Source organism: Pieris rapae, chromosome 13 (assembly GCF_905147795.1).
Source record: "Pieris rapae chromosome 13, ilPieRapa1.1, whole genome shotgun sequence".
NCBI classification, from domain to species: Eukaryota; Metazoa; Arthropoda; class Insecta; order Lepidoptera; family Pieridae; genus Pieris; species Pieris rapae.
In genome coordinates, this window is record NC_059521.1 from 5,879,218 (window position 1) to 5,904,401 (window position 25,184).

At 33.2% G+C, this 25,184-nt stretch overlaps 1 protein-coding gene across 2 annotated transcripts in view; it reads left to right on the top strand.

Moving 5' to 3' along the window:
• Positions 1-351: 351 nt before the first annotated feature.
• The window catches only part of LOC110993544 (SUN domain-containing protein 1), a 28,008-nt gene continuing 3,175 nt past the window's right edge, over positions 352-25,184 (top strand). The window contains exons 1-10 of one of the 2 annotated variants that reach the window (XM_045630814.1): positions 352-882; positions 2,377-2,554; positions 12,047-12,150; positions 12,992-13,147; positions 16,535-16,730; positions 17,183-17,372; positions 18,051-18,157; positions 21,134-21,251; positions 23,700-24,290; positions 24,620-24,790. In XM_045630814.1, the coding sequence (XP_045486770.1) occupies positions 725-882; positions 2,377-2,554; positions 12,047-12,150; positions 12,992-13,147; positions 16,535-16,730; positions 17,183-17,372; positions 18,051-18,157; positions 21,134-21,251; positions 23,700-24,290; positions 24,620-24,790 (1,969 nt within the window). In that variant the 5' untranslated portion in view covers positions 352-724. Of the gene's footprint in view, positions 883-2,376; positions 2,555-12,046; positions 12,151-12,991; positions 13,148-14,213; positions 14,369-16,534; positions 16,731-17,182; positions 17,373-18,050; positions 18,158-21,133; positions 21,252-23,699; positions 24,291-24,619; positions 24,791-25,184 lie in introns of those variants that run through there. The other variant, XM_045630815.1, reaches the window with a different exon arrangement.

Here is a 25,184-nt window from a genome sequence, read left to right on the forward strand (position 1 = left end):
TAACACACAACTATCGGAATTCAAAAAAAATATTTTTTTAGATTCTTGTTTTTCTGTATGAAGATTTTAATCTAGAAACTAAAGCAATTGTTTATGGCTTCCCAATTTCCGGAATAAAACAAAGATTCACTAAGCTTTATTCTTTAAAATAAGGTCTGTTCGTAATTTACTTGACTAACAAACTAAGTATTGTCCAAAAAATAGAGCTAAGTAAACTTATTTAACGTTTTCACAATAAGCGAATATAATATATATTATTAGTAATTACAGAAATCGTAATTACATTTAGAATATTGACCTGGCAAGTGGCAACAATATTGTAAAACCCGTTTCATGCGTCGTCATTTCCATTACAATTGCGAAATTATTATTTCCGTCATACATGCGCGGCCGTCAGTTGGCTTGTGTTTTGTGTATATTTTGTTTGAAAACTATTTGACAAATAGCAAAATACTTTAATTATAACAATTAGATGTTTTAATATTATAATATATGTACATAAGAATTATGTAATATTATTTATGAAAAAGTTATACTGTAACTAGTAATGTGTTATGTTTTGGCGGCATTACTTAAAGCTACCGAAATAGATCTCCTTGTGTAATAACATATATAAATGTTCTAGTGCATAAATAAATGCTCCAGTAAAATTCAAGCTTTCTCATAATAAATATGTTGAAGTGATAACTTACGTTTATAGTGATTTTAAACCAGTGGTCTAATAATGGAGAATCCGACCGTTAGTGAATTGCGGTCAAGGTCCCGGTCTAAAACACCCTTCCTAAGATCGAGCTGTGATCGGGAAAACTGCGTAGAAAGTGAGGAGCATACACATATAAAAACAGGGCGCAGAACGCCTATTAAAAGAAGCACACCTATCAAGTAATTATAACTTATATTTTATTTTCACTACCTCTGTTAAAGCTTATGGTTAATCTACTATTAAAATACTTCTATAGTATGTTTAATATTTTATACTTTTGATATGTTATACTTGTTGTATAAAAAAATAAACAAATACATTTCCTCAACTGATAAGGAGATCAATTGCAATCAACATGTATGACTTATATCAATAATCTGTGTTTGGAATTGTTCATCATATAGTCATATTCACATAAACTTATATTTCTATCATAGATATATATATATATTTCTTTACATCAATTCATATCAACACTTTAGTTGTAGAACCTATCCATGGTAGTTAAAAACTTGTTGCTTAACCCCTTTTGTTAATACTTGATGATGACAGCATTACTAAAATAGTTAAAAATCTACAGCATATGTTAAAATTTCGTAAGGTTATTTACTACAGTGATGTCATGAACATTGAAGGCCAATGTAAGGCCATCCATGGTGTAATACTTGTAAATTGGTGACTATCTCTTAAAGATTTGTTTATCTAGAAGATTAAAACAACAACTAAATGGCTGAAATTTCTTATTCTAAGAGTTGGAATTTATTAGTGTTATCATTATTGATAAAATTTTAAATTAATCTACACTTTTAGTAGATAACTTGTTATTAAAGCGGGATTTGAATTGAATTAATGTTTCAGAATAAACATACATGTACCATAATTTTTAACATGGAATGTGGTAGGTTATCCATGACAATAATATACTATTTATCTGTAAATTGAGTTGGTTAGAAATTATTTTAAAATATATTATGGAAGTTAAATACAGTGTCAGCTCTATATGCTTTGCAAAGTTAAGTAAATTCACAAAGATTTACTCTATATCAAATAATGCTACATAGAGAGATTACTCTGAAGTTTAATCATTGTTTTAAATGCAAATTTTGTTTTGTTGAGTTGGCCTTAATATATAATATTTAAAGAGGTGTTGTTAGTCAGCAGGTTAATTTGTTGCTGATAAGCTGTTATCAAAGCTAATTATACTTTCATTGCCATTTTGCATATAGCATTTGCATTTACATTTTAATTAAATGCCTCTTCATGTTGTTATAAATTTCCAGGTTTGATCATTATTTGATAAAACTATTTAGGAGAAATGTTACTAACTTCTAGACATTTATGTCCTATGATTGTTATTTCCCATACTTATATATGTACATCATAGCAGGAGTAATAGTATATATGCATGCAATGCATATTATAACAAATTGTGTACTAAATAATTTACTTTTGTCTTCTCTGCTACAAACACATTACAAATGTGTTTGTATTTTTCTATACACTATATAACTTTTCTAAATTATTAACTAAACTGCTCTGAATAGTTGTGTTTCTTTTCTTTATTGTTTTGATGATGATAAATACTAGCTAATAATATTAATTTATATCATACAAACATCAGTTTTGCAACCAGCCGTCTGAACATAGCATTTTATCCAAGTAATTGTTTATAGGCAGCTACAGCCCCCATCAAAAAAAGGCAGCATAGAAACAGTGCTAGAACACGATGAAAGCGCACCAGCCCATCGCACAAGGCAGTCTACTAAAACAGAAAAACTTGTCAAAACATCAGACTATTCTTCTGAAGAGAGTCTGGATAGACTTAAGGCCGATAAAAAGGAAATTTATCAGGTAAATGAATTTATTTATAGCAATTAACCAAACTAAGGAAATGCTGCCAATAATTTTTAAAAACCCTTGAGTAAGAGCTTTGAATGAGCCAAGACCAAGACTTGTATCTGATATACTGAACTGAGCTATGTTGATAGACACTACTCAGTTCAGGGACTCCATAACTTAATAGTACACAAATTTAATATAAGAATGGATTTGTCATTATGCTATATGAAACAATTTTGATTGATACCTTAGACTAACAAAATTATTTTGCTAAAATGTTTGATGAAAGATTTCTTAGTAGTAGTTGCCCACTGAAGACAATACCGCATAATCTTATTACATTAGTATTTCGTGATTTTAGTGATTCGTGCAATCTATAATTTAAAATGTAGGGAATCTCTCAGAGATAAATTCAAGGAAATTAATATACTTACCTTTCCCTCGCAATATATTTATGAAAATATTATGTTTGTATACAAAAATAGTGATAAATATACTAGATTAGAACATACGCACAATGTCAATACTCGGAACAAACGCAGGCTGCAATTTCCCCGTACTAGCCTATGTAAAGTTAGTAATTCTTTTTTGGGGAAAGGGATACTCTTCTTTAATAAAATCCCAGAGGCTCTTTTATCTCTGCCTTTTAATAAATTTAAGAAATGTATTAAAGAAAAGCTGTGTAAAAAGGCTTACTATAAAGTTATTGATTATCTAGTTGATAAAAGGGCCTGGGACTAGTGCTGGGCAGGCTGCCTCTAATTAATTTGATATATTTGTTTTAAATATTGTTTTATGATTTGCTTTTTTAAAAGAGTACCGAGAGTTTTTTACGCCGGCTTTTTCTCTCGGCCTACACCCTCTGTCTTTGCCGATGTGTAGGGATGCCTACAAGTTCGAATTGATTGACGTGGAATAAGTGATACCTAGAAGATCTTATGTTCCAAAATAAACGTATTTTTTTTTTATTTTTTATTATTATACTTTTGTCACTTTAACAAAAAATATTTTCACCAAATTCATAATACTCCTTTTTTATTCTCCCATTATTAGGGTTGCCTGAAAGAAATCCTTTGTTAGCGATAAGGCCGCCTGTAGCTGCCTGTAACCTGCTTATTTTTTTTATAAGTATATTATGGTAACGAAGTGTAAATAAATAAAATAAATACTTATTTATTATGACTTCTCATATTCTTCAAGAAATTAAGTCTTTATGTGACTTGACACTGTCTAGTCGTATTAAAAACGTTACTAGGTCATTTACTCAGCGAAAATGTAACAATACAAAACTTAAACAAGCAGGTGCTTTAATAGCAACTGGTAACTTGATATACTATTCAAAATTCAAGGTTAATGTCAATAAAACTGCATATTATTCTCCGATGTCCTTATAAGTGGTAGATGTCAATTCATTGAGTTGTTAATACTATAATTTACCTGTTGGCGTGCTTCGTAAGCTAACTAGGTTTTAAACTATTAACACATGTTCGTCAAGAAAAACATTGTAAGCAAACCGGGATGTGTCAGACCAAAAGTCAACGACGTATCTAACTTAATCCAATAAGACATGATCAATGAAATAGACGCTGAAATGTTTCTGGCCTAGGCCCGATTTGGGTACGAATCATCAAAATCTAGGGTTCAAAGTCTCGATAAATATTTACGTATTACGGTCGGTATTTAGCGATTGTTGTGTAACTAAGCTAATGTATATGTACAGAACGGTTTTGTTACGGTTCTCATAGACAAGCTGGACTGAGTAGAATATTAATTACACTCAATGAAATTTCCTAAGGATTGAAATATGTGTTCGCAGGCTTTAGTTTTCGAATGAAAAAGTATGTTTTTTCTATTGTTTGTTACAAGTTATAGACAGTTATCTCAGCTATTTGTCGAATCAAATAATTTCTTAATATTTAAAAAATATCAAAATTATAAACGACGTTTAAACATAAAAATTACGTAATTTATAAGAAAACGTATCTGTTATCTTCAAATATTCTATAGAACGACAATCCATTCATCTAACCATGATTAATATTGTTGTAACATAAACCATCATTTAAGTTTGAAAAAGCTTTCACTTCACGTTATGTAAAGTAAAATCAAACAATTCCATATCAGTTATACTACCATAAATATCAATTCAGATATTGAATCTAACAGACGCCCACTAACTGATTTGCTTACTTAAATACCCTATTAAATGAAAGTGACCCTTATAAGTTACCTATTTAAGTCCATATCGCATTCGTATGTTATTTCATAGTTAATCTAAACTAACCATGTGGTCAAGAAATCGGGCGTACTTAAGGGATTCAAACGCTTTCAGAGCAATATTATAGGCAGCTGTAATTTTATTTCCTATCTGCAGTAGACATTTTCGATTGTCACCTGTTATTTCAAATGTAAAAAGTATTGTTATAAAATAATGTTTTCAACTATGTGGCCTCCAATCACCTTTGTTCGAATTTAAATTACTCGGTTTCAACGGATATTGGAATTGTAATCAATTATGCTCTTATCTATTGGTGTATACAATATATCACATTTTAAACTGTCAAAGACGTTCGTTTTATATATACAATTACATTATTTTAAACTATTCAAAATTCGGGAAATATTTTTTAAAATATGTCAAAACTAGTGTAAACTAGATTAGGTCAAGGTACGTTTTTAAAATACGTTCTTATAATAATGCATTTGACGTGTGAGTGTGACTTAAGTTTTCTTTTTTGTTTGATGCTCAGTTGTTTAAAGCAGGTCCTGATTTCCAGGTGATTTTTTTTAAATTTATAGTAGAATAAGTAGAGCAGGGGAAGAAAACCGCCATACTAAGTAATTAATATAATAACACTCGTTAATTTTCGTATAGCAGGCAGGAAAATATGTGCAGGAAAAGACCGAATATAGCTTCGATCTCCCGCTCTGGTTATTTTTAAATCACTCGGCCGCATATGGACATTATTTCTAAGCAACAGTTGAGTAAAGTCGCAGTTTTATAGTGAATTTTTGATCATTACCAAACTGTACGAATCTTGACCCAGTTTTATTTTTACTTGAAGGATCAAAGGTACGTCAGTTGCTATAGTGATGAGTGAAGGAAAGCGCACGCTTTAGTCGATATGTTTCGGTACAAGGTCGGTTTTGTATAGCATTAGTGATTCCTATGAATTGGGTGGGACTTGTTTGTGTAATTAAATACATTTAGTAGAAATTATGACCATTGAAATTAGGTTGAATATGTTCGTGCATTCTTTAAAGGTGACTGTTAGACTATGTATTAAATTGTTATAGTTTTTTTGTAGTCACAACACAGTAGATAAATAGCCGCACTGAGACTTGTTCATTATCTGTTATGAATTAATTATTATAATTACAGACATGTCAAAGTTATACGATTATAGTAGCCATATATTTATTTATGTAGAGGATAAATATGTAGCTCAATGCAGCTTTAGCTGAAGATTAGATAATTAACTTTAGTACTTTTAATTTTAATATTTACTACTTATACCTTCAGTAAATAACCCTTTACTCATTCTGAACAATTGCTGATAATACTCATATAAGCACATTTTGTATTACTCAAAAGACATTCCAATTTCAAATTTATATTTAAAAAATTACTTTGCGTGCATATTACTAATTATTATTACCATAAAAAATGTACTCTTTGATTAATATTAAACTAATAGAATTTCAATGATGAAATACTTGAAAAACGTAAATAGTCACAGTGATATAAATCAAGCAAGGCATTTACATAATATTAGTTATAATGTTGAACAAGATCGTTGCACTCTGGTTTAGAAAGGTTAGCATAGATCACAGTGTGACTTGAATCTACAGCCATGCCTGTGGTTAAAGTATCGAATGGACCACAATTTATTGTTATTGTGTATTCTACTTGTATCTCAAAAGATTTCGTAACAAATATTGCATTCAAAATTACATAGTTTTATGATATTTTTATTATAAAATGCTGTGTAGAAGCGAATGCAATTTTTCTATATACTTCACTAACGGGCGATGGAAATTTTTCACAATTAATGTATTGTAATTAGTTGAATAAGTTATATGAACAATGGAGACTTTTGATAGTTGATGTGGCATGTAACGGGGTCCCTGGGAATCCGGTGAAATAAAAGGCATTATTTTGGATTAAGATATACAGAAGATGACCTTCCCTGTGAAGTAAATTGTATAACGCCCAACGATAGAACTTTATTAGATTATTTATTTTTATTGGATTAAATCCTTCTTGCATATAATCAATAATGCCAACTTTGTCAATGAATGAATTACTATAAACGTATACTTGACATTTCTGAGTGGGTAATCTACGGTAAAGATTAACAAACGTTTAGACTAACTCAATTAACACGAAAGATCTCATGGTTTTTTTTATCTTTATAGACCAAGGCAAAATATTCGTCTGTAGCTTGTATTCTTGATATTCCGTAAATACAAACATATGGTTATATACATAATTTGTTTTTAAATTATATATTAGAAAAAAATGTATTGTATGTAATATATATGTGTATGATTGGAAACAAACATTTAATACTGAGTTATACATTGCATTCAACACTTGAACGTAATTAACTTCCTCTTTTAATCTATTAATACACATCCTTAATCGCTACCATTATGCTGGGTCTTTTGAACCAGAGATTATATATATGTATTTGGATTTTTTATTAGCTTGGTTTATACTAAAAATTGTCTTCATTTAATTATTATTTATTAGTAATCTTACAGCTAAAAATAATATAAAACAAAACACTTACACAATACAATACACTTACACATCCAAAACAGATTACTAATATAAACAGAAATATATTATATAGGAAACAGAAAACCAGTAAGTACATTAATAAACAAAAATACATAAAAAAACTGAAAATTTACATTTGAAACAACAAATGATACTATTTCAAATTAATGCTTAAACAAAATCATAGTCTTCCCGCCTCTACAAATACTTCCTCACATCCTCTTGCTTTGTTTTCTTCTTTTAAGGTGGAATTGTCAAACGGACTGAAAAATCGTTAACATTCAACACCAAGTATTGCTTTATCAGATAAATTAAAGAAAAACACTTTTTTAATTACTTTAAAGATAATTTTATAAAAGTCGGTTAAATTTAAAATTATGGTTAAAAAATTATAAGTTTACAATAATACATAACTTCAATCCGTTAAAAAAGTGTTTTTCTTTAAATGTGTAAAAGTTATGATAAAATACAATACAGATAAATTAATATAAAAATCGATTTTGAAATAAATTCATGTAAATATTTTACGATTCGACCTAAGTACCTAATAGTAATTTTAAGCTATTCCAACGTAGCGTACTACAGACATGTCTTACTAAATAATGGACACCCGTTTTATTAAATGAGTCATCGTCATGCAAGAGCGCAGTTCAAACAAGAACCAACACGACCAACACGTTAGAAAAAATTAAGTCCGAATGCGCTTCACAGGCTAATAATATGTTGCAAGAGTTCAGAAGGGATAATGAATCCCTGCGAGCTGAGAACATGACGCTGACTGCGAAACTTGCCCAATTTGATCAACTTTCCCGCGCAGCAAATATAGAAATTCAATGTGTCCCGGAACACAGAGGTGAAAACCTAACCAAAATTATCCAGCAAGTTGGGAATGTCATCGAGTGCCCTGTCAATGAACAAGATATCCACTACTGCTCCAGAGTCGCTAAACTAGACAGCAAATCTAATCGTCCTCGCTCCATTCTGGCTAAGTTTAGTAGCCCGCGTCTACGCGACGAGTTTATCGCGGCTTCCATAAAGTTCAACAAAGCGAATAAGGACAATAAACTAAACTCTAGTCACTTGGGCATTGGTGGTATTGCGAAGTCTGCTGTCTATGTGGTGGAGCACTTAACGCCTGAAAATAAGGTATTACATGCCGCTGCTAGGCAGAAAGCAAAGGAACTAAAATACTGCTACGTATGGGTGCGCAACGGCCGTGTTTTCATGCGAAAAAACGCAGAATCAAACTTCCTCCATGTAAAAAGCGTAGACATATTAAGTCGCTTATCATAAGTACGCTAAGCTTGTTTTATAAATATATATGTATGTTGAACAGTGGGCACCCCACACAATGTAAACAAAATCGATTGTAACTACCAAAAACCGAATATAACAAGTGTATTTAATCTAAGTATATATTACCAAAATGCTAGAGGTTTAAGGACTAAAACGCATTCTTTCTACACCCAATTACTTTGTAACACTTATGATATTATAATTTTAACTGAATCATGGTTAAAAGGCTCGATATATAGCTCAGAGCTGTTTGATGGACGGTATGTGGTTTACAGGCGGGATCGGTCTGAGACCTTAAACTCCCACAAAAAAGATGGAGGTGGCACCATTATTGCGATCTCAAAGAAACTTAAATCCAAAAGAATGATTAGTTGGGAATCTGATTTAGAAGAAATCTGGGTTCGAGTGGAACTGCCGGCGCCACGTTGCCTTCATCAAATTGATTTCTGTGTAGTTTACTTTCCTCCGCCCGTCAACTATTCTTTGTTAAAAAAATTCACCACAAATTGCAATAAAATTTTCGAACACTCTGTACATCATTGTATTGTTGGTGACTTCAATTTAAGAGATATACGCTGGAGCAATTCTAGTGGTGAATTTTATGTCCCTCCTTCATGTCAACCATTTGTCGATTTCATAGACACTAATAATCTAAAGCAACATAATTCTATCCTTAATAATTGTAACAGAATTCTAGACCTTGTACTTACGAATCTGCCATCGTGTGAGGTGAGCAATTCGTGTGGTGTTTTAAGCGTTATAGATAAACTACACCCTCCCTTGGATATTGAAATTTCCCTGGCCAGAAATCCTGAATTACCTTTTAACATAGTCACGACTAAGCGTAATTTCCGTAAAGCTAACTATGACAATATCTTTATTGAGCTAACAAAATGTGATTGGGAGAAACTTTTCGCTGGGATTGACGACATAAACTTGATTGTAAATGTTTTTTATTTGAAGATACGAGATATAATCAATAATTACGTTCCTTTAAGCAAACCTAGTAATAACCGCTATCCCCCATGGTTTGATCGAAATTTAATTCGAACTTTAAAAGAGAAGAATAAAATAAGACTACGTTATAAAAAATATAAAAACGCAAGGGACGGGCTAGAATTGACTTTACTTAGTAAAAGATGCAAGAAAATGGCCAGTGATTACTATAAGCGGTATATCTCCGATATAGAAAATAAAATAGACGCAAACCCTAAATATTTTTGGTCATATGTAAAAAACAAACGCTGCGGCAATAGTTCTTACCCCTTGGCTATGTCAGATGGATACACTTCTGCCTCTGACGGTTACCGAGTCTGCGAACTATTTTCCACTCATTTTAAAACTGTATATACTCCTAGTAATAACAATAATTTTAGGCATAACGAGGAACAGAAATCCTTTTTTTCTAAACTTGATAATAGTGCTCTTTACTTGTGTCCGCCGGCTTTGAATTATGAAAATCTTCTTAAGAAACTAACACACTTGGACGAGTATAAGGGCGCTGGCCCAGACGATATTCCGCCCATTTTTATACGCAAATGTGCTAAGTATTTGGTGGAACCTCTACTTACAATTTATAATAAATCTCTTAACTTAGGAGTTTTTCCGGACAAATGGAAAATGGCTAAAGTGGTACCTATCTATAAGTCGGGGGAAAAAGAGCTAGTTGCTAATTATAGACCCATTTCTATTCTTTCCTCCTTTGCTAAAATACTTGAGTCTCTAGTATGTCCCTATCTTTATAAACACTTTGAACAGTTAATTGCTTTATCACAACATGGGTTTATGCAACGTAGATCAACCACAACTAACCTAGTTGAGTATACTGAATTTCTAAGTGATGCTTTGGATCGTGGTCTCCAAGTTGATACGATTTATACAGACCTCAGCAAGGCTTTCGATCGAGTTCCTCACTCTATACTTTTAAATAAGCTGTCTAGCTATGGCGTATCACCGCGTTTTCTTAAATGGATTGAATCTTATTTAAGTAATCGCGAATTTTTCGTTGTTGTTAACGGCTTTAGCTCCACAATACATAAAATATCCTCCGGTGTACCACAGGGCTCTCATTTAGGGCCAATACTATTTAATATATTTGTAAATGATTTAACAACTTGTTTTAAGCATTCTAAGGAGTACATGTACGCAGATGATCTCAAGTTTTGCCGTGTTATCAGTAGCTCCGATGATTGCTCGATGCTCCAATCTGATCTGAATGAAGTGACCTCATGGTGTGTCTCTAATGGTATGGAGCTAAATGTCCGAAAGTGTCACTTTATTCGTTTTGCAAGAAAAAGGGATATTTTAATTCACAACTATCATATAGGTAGCGTAGTACTTCGAGAGGAAAGAGTGATTCGTGACTTGGGGGTAATTTATGACAATAAGCTAACGTTCTCAGAACACCAAGACTTTATAGTTAAGAAAGCTTCTAGAATGCTTGGTTTTGTCATAAGAAATACGAAAGGATTTCGTAGCGTCAAATCAAAAATACTATTATACAATAGCCTCGTGCGGAGCATTCTAGAATATGGTTCAGTTGTTTGGAGGCCGCATTATGCGACGCACATGCTACGACTCGAGAGATTACAAAAGAGGTTACTGTGGCATCTGCTTTTCTCCAGTGGCATCTCGAAAAAAAAGTTGCCAACGTACGAAACCAGGCTGGCACACTTTAATATGATGTCATTGGAGAATCGCAGAAAAATTATTGATATATCGTTTGCAGCAAAGATATTCAATAATAAGATTGATTGTCCGAACCTTCTTTCTAAATTTAAGATTCATGTACCCTCTCGATCCCCTAGGCATCCCGTTATTTCATTTGTCCCTCCTTTCCGTAGGACGCGTTTTGGTCAAAGCTCTCCGGTGTCCAGATTAAGCATTCTGATAAACAAGTTAGGTCTGGATATCCAGAGTTGCTCCCCTCACACTTTAAAATCGATTTTGGTTTAGTTTTTTGTAATTGTTTCTTTTTTGTAATGTTTGTTTTGTTTAAAAATTGTTACGATTGATTTTTGTATGTGCTCTAAATGAATGTCATGTTTGCCTCTAATTGCTCATCACATTCAAAATTGTATTTTGTGTTTGTTTTTACCAAATGTATCAGTGTGCCGAGCGTTGGCAATCTTTATCAATAAAAAAAAAAAAAAAAAAAAAGAAATTGACCGTTATAAATGACATCACCGAAGCCTGTAGTGTTTGCTTCGCAATTTTTTCCCCCGAATTTTAGCACGTTTAATCATTTTTTAAATAATCATTAAGGCGAATGAAATGTAAATTAAACTTAAATTATTGCTTATTTTAGTATTTTTTATATATGTATAGTTCTCAAAAATCTGAGATATTAAATTTGTGTATTGGATGTTCCGCTGAACATAATATTTCAGTGTATAATTCTGATATATGTGTCATGTTAACAGAACGAAATCAGCAGCCAGTATGAGACTGTTTCAAGTTCACGTCACTACAGAACACTCGCTGACGTCACCCTTAGCCCCATATCGCATAATCTGACGCATGACAGGTGAGCATAGAACGCACGTGTTAAAGATCATACTTCAAAATAGATGAATTCTTGGTCGGCATGTTTGTCTTAAGAACCGTCGTCGTTGTCGGGGCGCCGCAGGAGCACATTCAGTATCTGGAAATCTTTTTTTTTTTTTAATTTTCAAAAGAAAGTTTGGAATCGAGCAGTTGAATTTATGAGCTTGGAAACTCGATGGGTAACAATGGTTATCCGGGCTCAACTACCTTAAATATGCCATGGTAGAAATGTCTACTCGTATCAATGAAGTAGCCCTTGAATGTATTTATAAAGCAGCTGATTGCTATGATCTATATTTATCCAAAATATGCCTTGCCTTTTAATTGAACAACCTTCGAAAAAAATAGCTAAACATATAATTTCATACATCTGCCTTCAACCATCAACAAATACTTGTACCGCAGCTGCCAACAGTCCAAGGATCTACCAAAACTGGTTTTTCATCAGACAGAAACATCTTATTTCACACAACAATGGGTTGACTACATTGTTGACATTCGAGTTGCATTTAAAAAATAAATTTGCTCCTTTGCCAAAACTTGTATTAATTTATTGGCATAATTCCAATTTACTATGTGAGTACAATCTGGCGAGGTGTTTCAAATGACATATTCTCTATCACATTAATTTCGCTACAAAAAACATGACACGCATTACGCATACTTAATAATAGGAATTTATCGATTCGATATCATTCACGGAAATCAATAAAATTGAAAATGTATAAACGTAGAATATAGGTTTCTTAAGTTCTCAATATGCAATATTCTCAATATATGAAAATATGGATAATTTTTGTTTATCATTATATATTTCATAGGTCATCCCGTATTGGAAGTCCTACCTATAGTGCCTGTTCAACAGACAGTTCCTTCGCAGAACAAGCATTGGCCGACGCTAGTGCTCTCTTAGATAAGGAACCAAACAACGAGCATCTACCGTATCGGCTTTATAAAATGGCGGGAGAATACTGGAAGTAAGTATTATTTAAACTTTGCGATAATCAAATCCTTGAAGACGTTTATTTATTAAATTTGCACCCCGGATAATGTCTTGCTTGTCCTATGTTCTATTAACTAACTTAAATATAAGAGAAATATTATCACATCATACATATTTGACTAATAACTTATCATAATTTGTTTGTGGTTGCAACACAACTATGTGTTAGTGGGTACACTTTAGTATTTCCAAACCAATTGAACTCGGGTCCTTCAAGAAAAGTGCGTACCAATTAGTAAAAGTCAGTTAACGCCCTCGCGACCCCTCTGGCATTGAGTGTCCATGTGCATCAGATAAGCCTTTTGCCCGTTTGCCCGCTGTTTTATAAATTAATATATATACGTACTTTTAAAATCGCCAGCTTTTTCCTAAGGTAAGGAAAGGTCTGCCCTTATTTTATATCTGAATTCTAAAATAAATCCGTCACCGTAATTTCCATACATACAAGCGGAATATATCATTTGTTTATATACGTAACAATTAAACCGACCACAACACACATTTACAGAATATATTTTGAATAAATTTTAGATTAGACAAGATTTTCAATATCCTGAAACTATGTTTACGATATGTAATTGGAATTATGAATTAATAATTGTATGATTATCGGTTATATATTATATTAAATACCTAACTTATAGTCAAACCTGTGTGACAAGGGGCTAAGTATATTCAGACAATACGCAGGTTATATTGTGAAAGCTTACTGCGTATGGAAACTTGTTCATTTGACATCGCTGATTTTATTTAGCTGCGATGTTTTTTCCCTTCAACATGATTCGATCCGAAAGAAACCGATTCTCAACATTTAAGGTTAAAAAGTCTCCAAGATTTATTTTATCTAAATATACAGTTTGTTTATTACGCTTGTATTTTTACCCGCCACGTTCATTTCTTCCCCTTTTGTTCATTTTGCGTTACCAATTGACCCACAAGAGTTGTTTTGCACAAATAGAATTCCTTTGTTGTAATCACGCAATATTATGCATTGTTTATGAAATCAAATATTTTGGGGGTAGAGTAGAAATTTACAGACGCATTTTAGTTTGACAGCTGATGTGAACGATGGCAGTGGAAAATATATAAAATCGTTAAATATTTAAGCAAGCTATCTATTTAGTTAAAATTCATGCATAATGGCGATAGTTAATGAGTTAGATATGGAAGTTATTGAGGAGACTGTGACGTTTGGGTAAATATTTGTTCAAATTATTTAGTTTAAACTACAAAAAATACCTTTGTTATCGGTCGTCAAAGTAATAATTTAAAAAAGAAAACATTTAAATTAATTCAAATTAAACAAAAACTTAAGATTTATATCGATTTTATTAATAGATAGGGAGAATAAACAGCGAAAACAGGGCCCTATAAAAAATATGTGTTCCTTTTTCATTGTTATCGGTATTAAAATGTTATTATAAATAATAAGCACAATATATTGATTTGGAATTATTCACCAGCACCGATTAGTTAGACGTACGCAGATAAATGCTTTTGTACAAATTAATTATTTCTATTATTATTTCGATAAATTTGTAACTTAGTGATTACCTGATAAGTGTAAGTTAATAAAACAACACTATAACAAAGATTTTGCCTTAAAAGATATAAAATGTGTAGCAAGACACTTTCGTTAATTATTTTTATTTGCTAACCTACAAGAATGATCAGTCAAGAAATGTTTAAAAAAATATTGTAATACAGAAGTACCCACATAACAGATATTGTAGAATAATGTGTTAGCCTTATGAGGATGGCATTATCCTTAAATAAACTATATATACCCTGGATAAACAAATAAATTTAAAAAGTATATGGACTATTCTATACCAATAGTATAATAAACTCTTGGTCGTATTTTAAAATTTTGTTGACCGCTCGAATGCTGCAGACATAGGCTGGGATACTGGGTGGAACGACATTTGTTTTAAATTTTTTTCAATAAATGAAGCGAACACAGTTATTTAAACATAATGCGTATATATTTCAAAGTAATTCTTCATTATTTTCATCAAAATAATACTAACGACTTGTCGAATTGGAAATCTTTATTTAGTGACAAAACTGTTTTACTTGTTCTAAATCGGGAGTTGGAAATGCCGAGTGAAATAATGTCGAGTCGTGCCTAACGTAACTTTGATCGCTTATTGTGCTCTCGGAAACAATAATTGTGCAAGTAGATATTTAATGTTTCTCACGGTGTGATGTGAAATTTTGAATTGTCACTTCCGTGCATAAACACAAATTATCTATCTATCTTTACGTAGGTGATTGTTCTTAGAAATATTGTGTATATTTTGACTGTTATAAAAGTTAGGTTAAGTTTTCAATATCAGCTTTATTTCTAGTAAATTTAGATTTATACAAGATAGATAAAACAATAAAAAATTACGAAACTTAATTGAATATTCGTACCGAACGGATGTGTTAACAGCTGTCTCAGATTCTGATTGGTTAAATAAAGACATTTGAGTGTATTAATTGCTAAATACAGTCAAAATCTGTTATAACGACATTGAAGGGACTACTCATATTTAATCGTTAAAACCGATAGTCGTAATAGCCGATAACATATTTATTAAGAACCTAATACAGAAGAATTCAACCGGAACCATTGATGTTGGTCAATATAACCGATATGTTGTTCTAAACGATGTCGACGAAAACGGTTTTGACTGTATTGTAGAATTGTTTGATGATTTGCTGTTTTTTAAAAAGAGTACCGAGATTTTTTTACGCCGGCTTTTTCTATCGGCCAATACCCTCTGTCTTCTTTGCCGAAGAGTAGGGATGCCAACAGGTTCAAATTTAATGACGTGGAATAAGTGATACCATGATGATCTTATGTTCCAAAATAACCGTATTTTATTTTTTTATTATAAAGCAATAAACATGCAAAAAATAATAGATATATCAAAAAGGATAGGATTTTGAAGACGTTAATGGAAACTTGTATACGAAATGTAGAAGTCGCTTAATCCAAGACAATTTAAATATCAAAACGGTTAGTCGACATCACAGGAGAACGAAGAGCTGGCAGCTACCTCGCACAAAGAATTAGTCTAGCTATTCAAAGGGGGAACGCTGCCATCATCTTCGGAGCCTTGCCTAAAGGAACTCCTTTTAATAATATTTTTTAATAATTAAATTTTAAGGTTAGTCATTAGATATATTTTTATGTATTATGTTATTTCTGTATTAATTATGTATCTTATGTTAAATTTCTATGTTATATATTTTATTGGAAATTATTTAAGATTAGTATTTAGTTATGTCTACATTAAGCAATGTGAATTACCATCTGTCGAGGTTGATTGATAAAGAAATTTAAATATCAAATAAAACATTTGAATTTCAGCAAATACCCCAAAACGGACTACACATATTCCCCAATGTCTCGCGACCGCGTGGAGCTGGCTCCGGGGCAAGTGGCTGTCCCGAATATGTCTCGTCGCTCTCTGTCCCAATTCCGGGTGCAAGGTCCCAATACAGTGGACGAGCCGGACAAGTTTGTGTCCACTTGGACAAGTACAACTACTAGGAAACGTTTCACGGTGAGACTTATACCCTTTTTACTAGATTATGGTTTTAAATTGTCTTCTTGGATTTGGTTCTTGATGATAGAGGACAAATATGATTTAATATATTTTATTATTATTAATTTCTTAAGATGACATGTAGAACATAGCGTAATGGTTGCAACTCTATACAAAGATGGTGTAAAATAAAAAACTTGGCGATTAAAAAGTGGCAGTCGGAGGAGTTTCATATACATGAAACCTTGACGAAGTCATAAATATTCTGATTCTGTATATTATTTCAATTGAACAAAAATGGTTTTATACGTATTACTAGTTACCGGTGTATGTTCTATGGTAGGTTGAATAAAGCCTTGTAATATGGACTATCTGACTCAATTTTAATTTAACGATTTATTATTTATTAGTATAGGAGTTAAATTAGCATTTTTTTAAATATTGTTTTTAATTAATTATTATCATTTCAGACGGTTGAGAGTTCTGACGATGAGAGCCCGTTTATTCGTAACGGCTACGGTGCGAGAGAGGGTAAATGGTGGTTTACTCAACTATTGGCAACAATACTAACTACGATCCGTACAACCACTCGTAACGCTTATAGGAAAGTGGTCGGCCCATCCCACAGATATCCTTATACTGACAGGAGGCCCGCTAAAGGTAATAAGAAAAAAATATTAAAAATAAGGTAAAATAGAATTGCAGCTTATTTTACATTGATTTTCATAAATTATAGCTCATTTTTGAGGCCACTATTAATGTAAATTATAAAACACATTTATTTATTTATTATAATTTTAAATTATTAGATCCTAATTTTTATATATTCTGGAGTGTTTGAAAAACAAACAACGTTAGTGTTTTTGGCCTAAGATTTATGGGTCGTTGATCTCGTGTCATTAAATATCCTTGTTTATCAAATGTATACGAAAAAGGCCGGCAACGCAACCACTAAAAATGGGTGTCTATGGGCTGCGGCGACTGCCTTTTTGGGCGTCCTGCAGTTTGCCCCCCTATTATATATTTAAAAAAAAATAGTTTATTCTACACTGTATCGATTTAAACGATGGGGTCAGTGGTATCTACCCAGCGCCAACTTACATATTTAAAAGGTCAATGCGCTTAGACCTCTAGTCTTTATGAGTAAACCTTTAGATAAGAACACTATAACTAAGACGAGGAGTATGCTCGTTTTGAATTGTTGCAGGTATCTCTCAGGGAAGTCCACAGTTCGCTAGTTCGCAAAAGAAAAGCTTTCCATATTTTTTTTTATTATTTCGATTCAGTGTTGGATAGTTTCAGAGTATATTTAAAAGTGAAATTAATCTAAAATTTCAGCTGGCGTTTTATCACAAGCTGCAGGCGTCGTTGCAGCGCCTTTCTACTGGATTTACACTCTCATCACTTCGGTCATCACCACGACTGTTACTACTGTCACTGAAACGGTAATTATTATTATACGGTGTTTGAACACCTCGAATGTGTACATATGAGTTCTAGCACTAAAAACCTGATGTCATTTTTGTCAGGGAAGGATAGAAGTGGATCTTAAGAATTGGAATTATATGTAATATCGTGTTGACAGATATCCGTCCCATCGTAGTATGATAGTTGTGGAATTGAGATTGCATTTGTGTGCACATACAGAAAAACTTTAATATCTTGTATATATAGCAAGCCTTCAGCTTACAACGGCGTATTATAATTCTACAGTAAAAATAAGGACAATGGCTAAACTTTCTTTGACCTGTAGAAATTTTTTCCCATGTATGTATGTATGTATGTAGAGACTCCTTTTCCGCACTTAGACTCTTAGCAGGTCCGTTGTGCGTGAAGTCCTGGCTAACTAAGCCAGCCTAACTCCTTCCAGAAGCACAGAAGCTTCCTGGGCACTTCGCAGGCTTCTCGGAGCGACCTCACTGTTTTGAGGATATCTGTACGTTGTTTAGCCACAGCCTCGCATTCCAGGACTACGTGGGTGACTGTTTCCTCTGCGCTGAGACAGCCTCTGCACACGGGGCTATCTGTCACGCCTAGGACAAAAAGATGTTTGTTGAGGAGACAATGGCCCGTGATTGTACCTATCATTGTTCTGAGACTAGTTCTGTTAAGGTTTAGTAGCTGTTTTGTCATTTTTGGGTTAGCTGCCGGCATAGCCATTTTGGATTGCCTACAGTCCTCACTTCGTGACCAGCGTTGTTGCTGGAGTTCTTCTGATCTTTGGCGAATCCATGCTCGCACCTGCGAGAAGGGCAAGGGCAGGAGAGGATACGGGCCATCAGGCAATATGTCCGAGCCTCTTCTCGCAAGTTCATCGGCAGCATCATTGCCAAGAGATCCACTATGTCCTTTAATCCACTGTAGGGTAACCCTGTTAGTCAGGGCTATTTCCTCCAGTGCATTATGACATTCTAGTACCAGCAAATTATTTGTCGTTTTGCTTGCTAGTGCCAACAGCACAGACGCACTGTCGGATACAAACTTAATGCAAAAGTTCTTTACTCTTAGTCGCTGCACGACTCTGGCTGCTTCTGTCAGGGCGACACATTCGCATTGAAAAATCGAGCTGTGCGTGCCTAGAGATAAGTGTGTGTTAATGTTGAGATCCAAGGAGAATATGCCAGCGCCGGAGCCACGCCCTGTTTTTGAGCCATCAGTATATATTCGAAGCTCATTCAGGATCGATCGATCACATTTCTCTTCTTCCATTTGGACCTGGTATTTCTTGTTTATTATATGTTGGTTAACGATCCTATCGCATGGCGCGGCTATTAGAGGTTGGTACTCTATTGCCCTGTTGAGAATCGCTGTGTGTGCGCTATAGTGATTTTTGCCCCATAGATCCAATATCATAAGCCTAATGGCTGCTAATGCTGCCTCCTGCTGTATGTGTAGATCCAGGGGTACAATTTTTAGGGCCAATTCCATTGCTGCAGTTGGTGTTGTTTTCATGCAACCACAGGTAGCCGATAGAGCGAGCCTTTGGAAGCGCCCAAGTTTCGTTATTGTCGTTTGTAGTTCTGTTCTCGGCCACCATACCAGGGCACCATAAGCTAGCATTGGCCTTATTACGGCAGTGTATAGCCATAGGGTGATTCTGGGTGATAGGCCCCATTTGACGCCTAGCATCTTTTTGCATTGATAAAAGGCGATCGTTGCTTTGTTTAGTTTATGTTCAAGGTGTTTGTTCCATAGCAGTTTACTGTCCAGAATCACACCTAAGTATTTAACACTTTCTTTTAGTTTTAGTTCAGTGTTGAAGAGTTTCGGTAGCTTGTGCGGTCCGAGAACTCTCCTGTTTGTAAATAGCACTAGTTCCGTTTTTAATGGATTGACAGATAGCTCGTGCTGATTGCACCATCTCTCAATTACTCTGAAAGCTCTTCCCATGAGATCGCATAAGGTGCTTTCAAAGTTTCCCGATGCTAAGATAGCTATGTCATCCGCATACCCTACTGTGTAAAGATTGATAGCATTTAGTTCTGTAATGAGCTCATTTACCACTAGATTCCACAAGAGCGGCGAAAGGACGCCACCCTGTGGGCAGCCCCTGCAGACAATGCCTCTTGTAGTGGTATTTACGGTGAACTGTATAGCTCGTTGTTTTAACATATTATTGATCCACTCTGTAAGAGTCGTTGGTACTCCACAAGATACAAGCGCTCTGGTAATGCTCGCGAAATTCGTTTTGTCAAAGGCACCTTCAATGTCAATAAATGCGCCAAGGGTTGACTGCTTTATCTTCAATGAGTTGCCTATGCGGGAAACAACGTTATGGAGTGATGATTCCGTTGATTTGCCTGAGCTGTAGGCATGCTGATTGGGATGTAAAAATCTAGACAGGGATACCCGACTACGAATCTCCAGATCTCCCAGCCTCTCCAGCGTCTTGCTTAATTTTTTCCCATGTGACTCTAATGCAGTATTTCCCAACGTGGGCTACAGGCTCCACAGAGGGGCAAGATTGATTAAGGGAAAATTTATCAAAATTATTTTAAATTATGTGAATTTCATTTTATCGTGATGTTTTGAAAATTTACTTGTACTATACCAATAACAGTTTCCTAGCGATTTCACCCGAATAATATTTCTTTATTAAAGTGATAAATTCCATTTTTAATATTAAAAATTATGTATGTAACATAGGATTTTTAGAAAGGCTAAGGTCGGCCATGGTATAAAAAAGGAACGGAAATAATGTAATCAAAAATGTTATTTTAAATACCCATAATCATGCATTGCGTATTACGATATTCTTTAATAGTGGACAGTATCAGACCAATAGTCCAATACCATGTACCCACACAAGCCACAATTGAGTTAGGAAAGTTTCTTAAATTTGCTTAACTGTCAAAAAAATAGTATTAATTTATGGATTAGGAATTACCAAATTTCCTGTCTGATGACTTAATATTTTATAGATTTCGCCGAGTAAAGCAATTCATACTGAAAAACGTTCAGCTGTATATAATAAGCATGAAGGTGGGAGATGGAAGCTGTGGCCGCTTTTGCTTTTACTACCGGCTGTTGGATATGGATGTAAGTATATTTTTTAGTATAGAAGAAAAGGTAAATGACACCCAGAATGGGTGAAGAAAAGAAAAAAAAATTGCTCATATTCTTTTACGGTTGGCGCCATTTTCCAAAAATGTAATTGACAAACAAAATGATTTTATTTTAATTAATTCAAATAAAATATCGTCGAAATTACTCTAATCTATTAATTTCGGGTGGTATCTTTTAATACCACCCGAACTCAGTATAATTGCACAATTGCAATTGAGAACATACCGGAAACGTAAAAGTCGCTACATATCTACGAGCAACGAACTGTGGAGAGAACAGAAAAAAACAAATAGTTTTATTAAATTGCTTAATTTTTTTCGCAACTGTATTAAAAATAGTCGATAATGCAATATACTATATTGCATTAATTTGTAGTACAGATTCGTTTTACTGTTAATAAAAGCCTATGAAAATGATAAATAATTCGTAAGTTTCATGTTTCTCTGGTTGGAAAGATTGAAAAGAATTGTCGAGTTTAAAATACATAATTACTTTAGCAAACCTATTCATCAGGGCGTTGACCTTTAAGACAAGGCAGAGATGTAAATCTCACTGAATATATCTCTTTCAGCATACTACACATACGAGAACTTGGATCACCTGGCTCTGCCAAACTTTTCAGATTTCTATATAGATTTATCGGACTTCACAGCGAAAACTTTCCAAAATCTGTCAATGCCAAGTCTTCCTGTCTTGCCTAACATCAACTTGACAATGCCAAATGTCAGTTTGGCACAAATTGATGTGTCAGAAAAATATACAGTGTATAAAGAAGTTGTACAGAATAGGATTAGCGACGCCTCAGATTATTTACAAGTTGTTGCGGAGAGCTGCTGGGAAGAGATACGGAGATTTTGGCGCGGGGTGCTTTAATGGGTTTTGGGCCAGAGGGATTTTTAAGAAAAATTAATTGATTTTTTATTGTGATTATTTTGAAATTAATATTAATATGCTATTTTATCCGTCACATTTCATCACCAATAATGTCCGACTAATTGTAGAATTGATCAACTGATATGGTCAATGTACCAACAAACCTTTTATTAAGGGATAATGATTATTGAAGGTTAAATGAGAAATTATAACTGGAGTTTTTAAAAAGGTGTCACAAATTTATGGGCATATATACAAACATCGTAGTTTAGACAATATGGCACAGTTGTGTGTCACAGTATCAGGAAATTGTTAGCCACATACATATTACGATCGAGCCATGACATTTATGTTTTAATTTTACACTGGCAATATGCAAGGTTAATAAACTTATTTGATTTAAATTTAAACTTAATTGATTTAGATACGAATTACTCGATTCAGTTATTCTTTGCCTAGATACGTATGTATCCGTATTTTAAAAGGTATTTCTATAATTAAAATGAAAAATATATAGCATTTTCTTTTAGAACGCGGATATTACAAATGATTTATATTTTTATATTAAGAGTATTTTTATAACATATAATCACAATTATATTTATTTTTATATCTTAAGAGGTAACTTTATTTTCACAACACACTATGTGTTCTTTATTAAATGTTAAGAACGGGCTTATACTATTATTTGCAATGTGTCATTAACAGTCTCTAAAATAGTTATGTAAATCTTAAGAATGAAGGAAAAGTATTTTTAGTTATCCATTATTATATGTTCTATAAACCCTTTCTTGATAGTCAAATATATTGTAATATTAAACCTTATTTCCTTTCTACTTATATACGGTCAGTTACTTTTTACTTATGTTCATATGACGACTGTTTTGAACCAATCAAAAAATGGTTACCACCGATATTTATAATACAAATGATGATGGAACAATATACCTAAAAGGAAATGTGGCCATATTAATTGGTATACTAAATTATACTTAATCTAGTCCTATTGTTGATTTTTTAAACAATTATTATTTAAAAATTCATTTTTGGCTTTAATTTACTTAAACAAAATTTAAATATTAAGATGATTATTTGTTGCTTCTTACCTTTAAGTACAAATGTCACAATTTATTGTTTCAATATTCTATGCTCTTCGTGTACCTGTCGATTCTAGTTAAGTGATCCGAACTAATATCTTTGTTATCTTAATTAAATTTAAGAATAACAAATGTGAAATTATGTATACTAAAATAATTTATTTCTGGTGTGGCAATTTGTAATTATAATTTATTTAATGTACTAACTGGGTTATTCAATTAAAATTTTATTATGCATATTGTGTTATCCTTTCCCTTCCCACATTCCCCCTTACCAGGGAAGGATAGAGGTATTATCACCTATACAAAGTGCTCGCTGGATGCTCTTTTAGGTGAGTCATAACATTTCCTTTGTTAAATATCAATCTCTGTCCTTCCCTGAACCTAAAAACCTTTATATGTGGGGAAGGACAGAGTATAGACACTATAGTAATTTTTTTTTCTATCACAGATTATAAATACAACGACGTACCAGACACTTATGCGCCCCCGATAATCGATCAAGACGCGGACTTGACCAAACGAGTCGCGGCGCTCGAAACGTGGGCCCTAAATGTCGATAATCGATTCAAACTTGTCGATGAAAAACTATCGAAATTTGATAACTTTGAAGCCCAAATAGAGCACTATTCGTTTAAGAATTTGCAGCAGAATTTGATACACATTTTAAGTATGGACGATAATAGTGAAGCTATTGCCAGTAAACTGAAGGAGCACTTCGATAAAAATTACATTTCAAAGGATGAAATGCAAGTACTCAGTCAGCAGATACATGAGAGATTGATCAATTCGTGGAAACCGGATATGAGTGAGGATGATATTAGGAGATTAGTTCAGGAGTATCTGTTGACGGTGGAGAAACGACAGATGGCGTTCATAGTTGAAAAGGTTAAGGAGTATGTAGGAAATGTGGCGGCACCTGGAGGCGGTGATGATCCAAGCCGTTATCACTCTGAGGAGATAAAAAAACTGGTGATGAGTATGCTCGAGATCTATGATGCAGATAAGACCGGATTGGTAGATTACGCGTTGGAGTCTGCAGGTAAGGATTTTTACCCAGAGTTTTTGTCATTAAATGAAATGTAATATTTACAAATAAAAAGAAAGATGTACACTAATATTACTGTTACAAAACATCAAGAACAAATTAATAAATATTCACTTAAAATAAGCATAATTGTTGCATAGGTACTGTAAAATTATATTAAAAAGGCAAAATCAAAAAATTTACCATATTTTTATGAAAATATTTGAAATCTTATAAGTATAATAAAGAAAATAATAAAATAATTATTACTATATAAACATAAATACACTAAACTGTAGCAAGAAAACATTCTTCAATATTAAAATTAAATTTTTCGATTCCAGGCGGTCAAGTTATATCCACGCGCTGTACCGAACTATACCAGATCAAGACGAAGCAGTACTCCATCCTCGGTTTGCCAGTTTGGTGGGTGTACACGTCGCCACGATATGCTCTAACGCCAGGGAATATGCCCGCTGAATGCTGGGCTTTCCAGGGTTTCCCAGGATACCTGGGTAAGTGATCATACAGCATAGAACATACATAACAACATGGTATATATTTTCTAGTCTCTAGTGGCCTTATCATAAAACTTGTACTAAATATAATATTGTGTTGAAACATTTTTTATAATAAAATAGATCATAAGTTTAATGTGATTCTCTCTTTAGTTGTCATATTATTACTAGTTTAGGGTTGAGGGTATTTTTCCTGTGTAAAACTAAATTATTAATAGTAATATGAATATATACAATACAGTAATATCAGTTGTCAGCTGATGATATAATGCTTAAATGTACAGTCCCTGTTTCCCAGATATTTATAAATAATTCGCGCTAAACACTTGAATCAAGTACTGGGTTACAAATATCTGAGCTAGATTCTCTTTAATTATTTATGCCATGTACA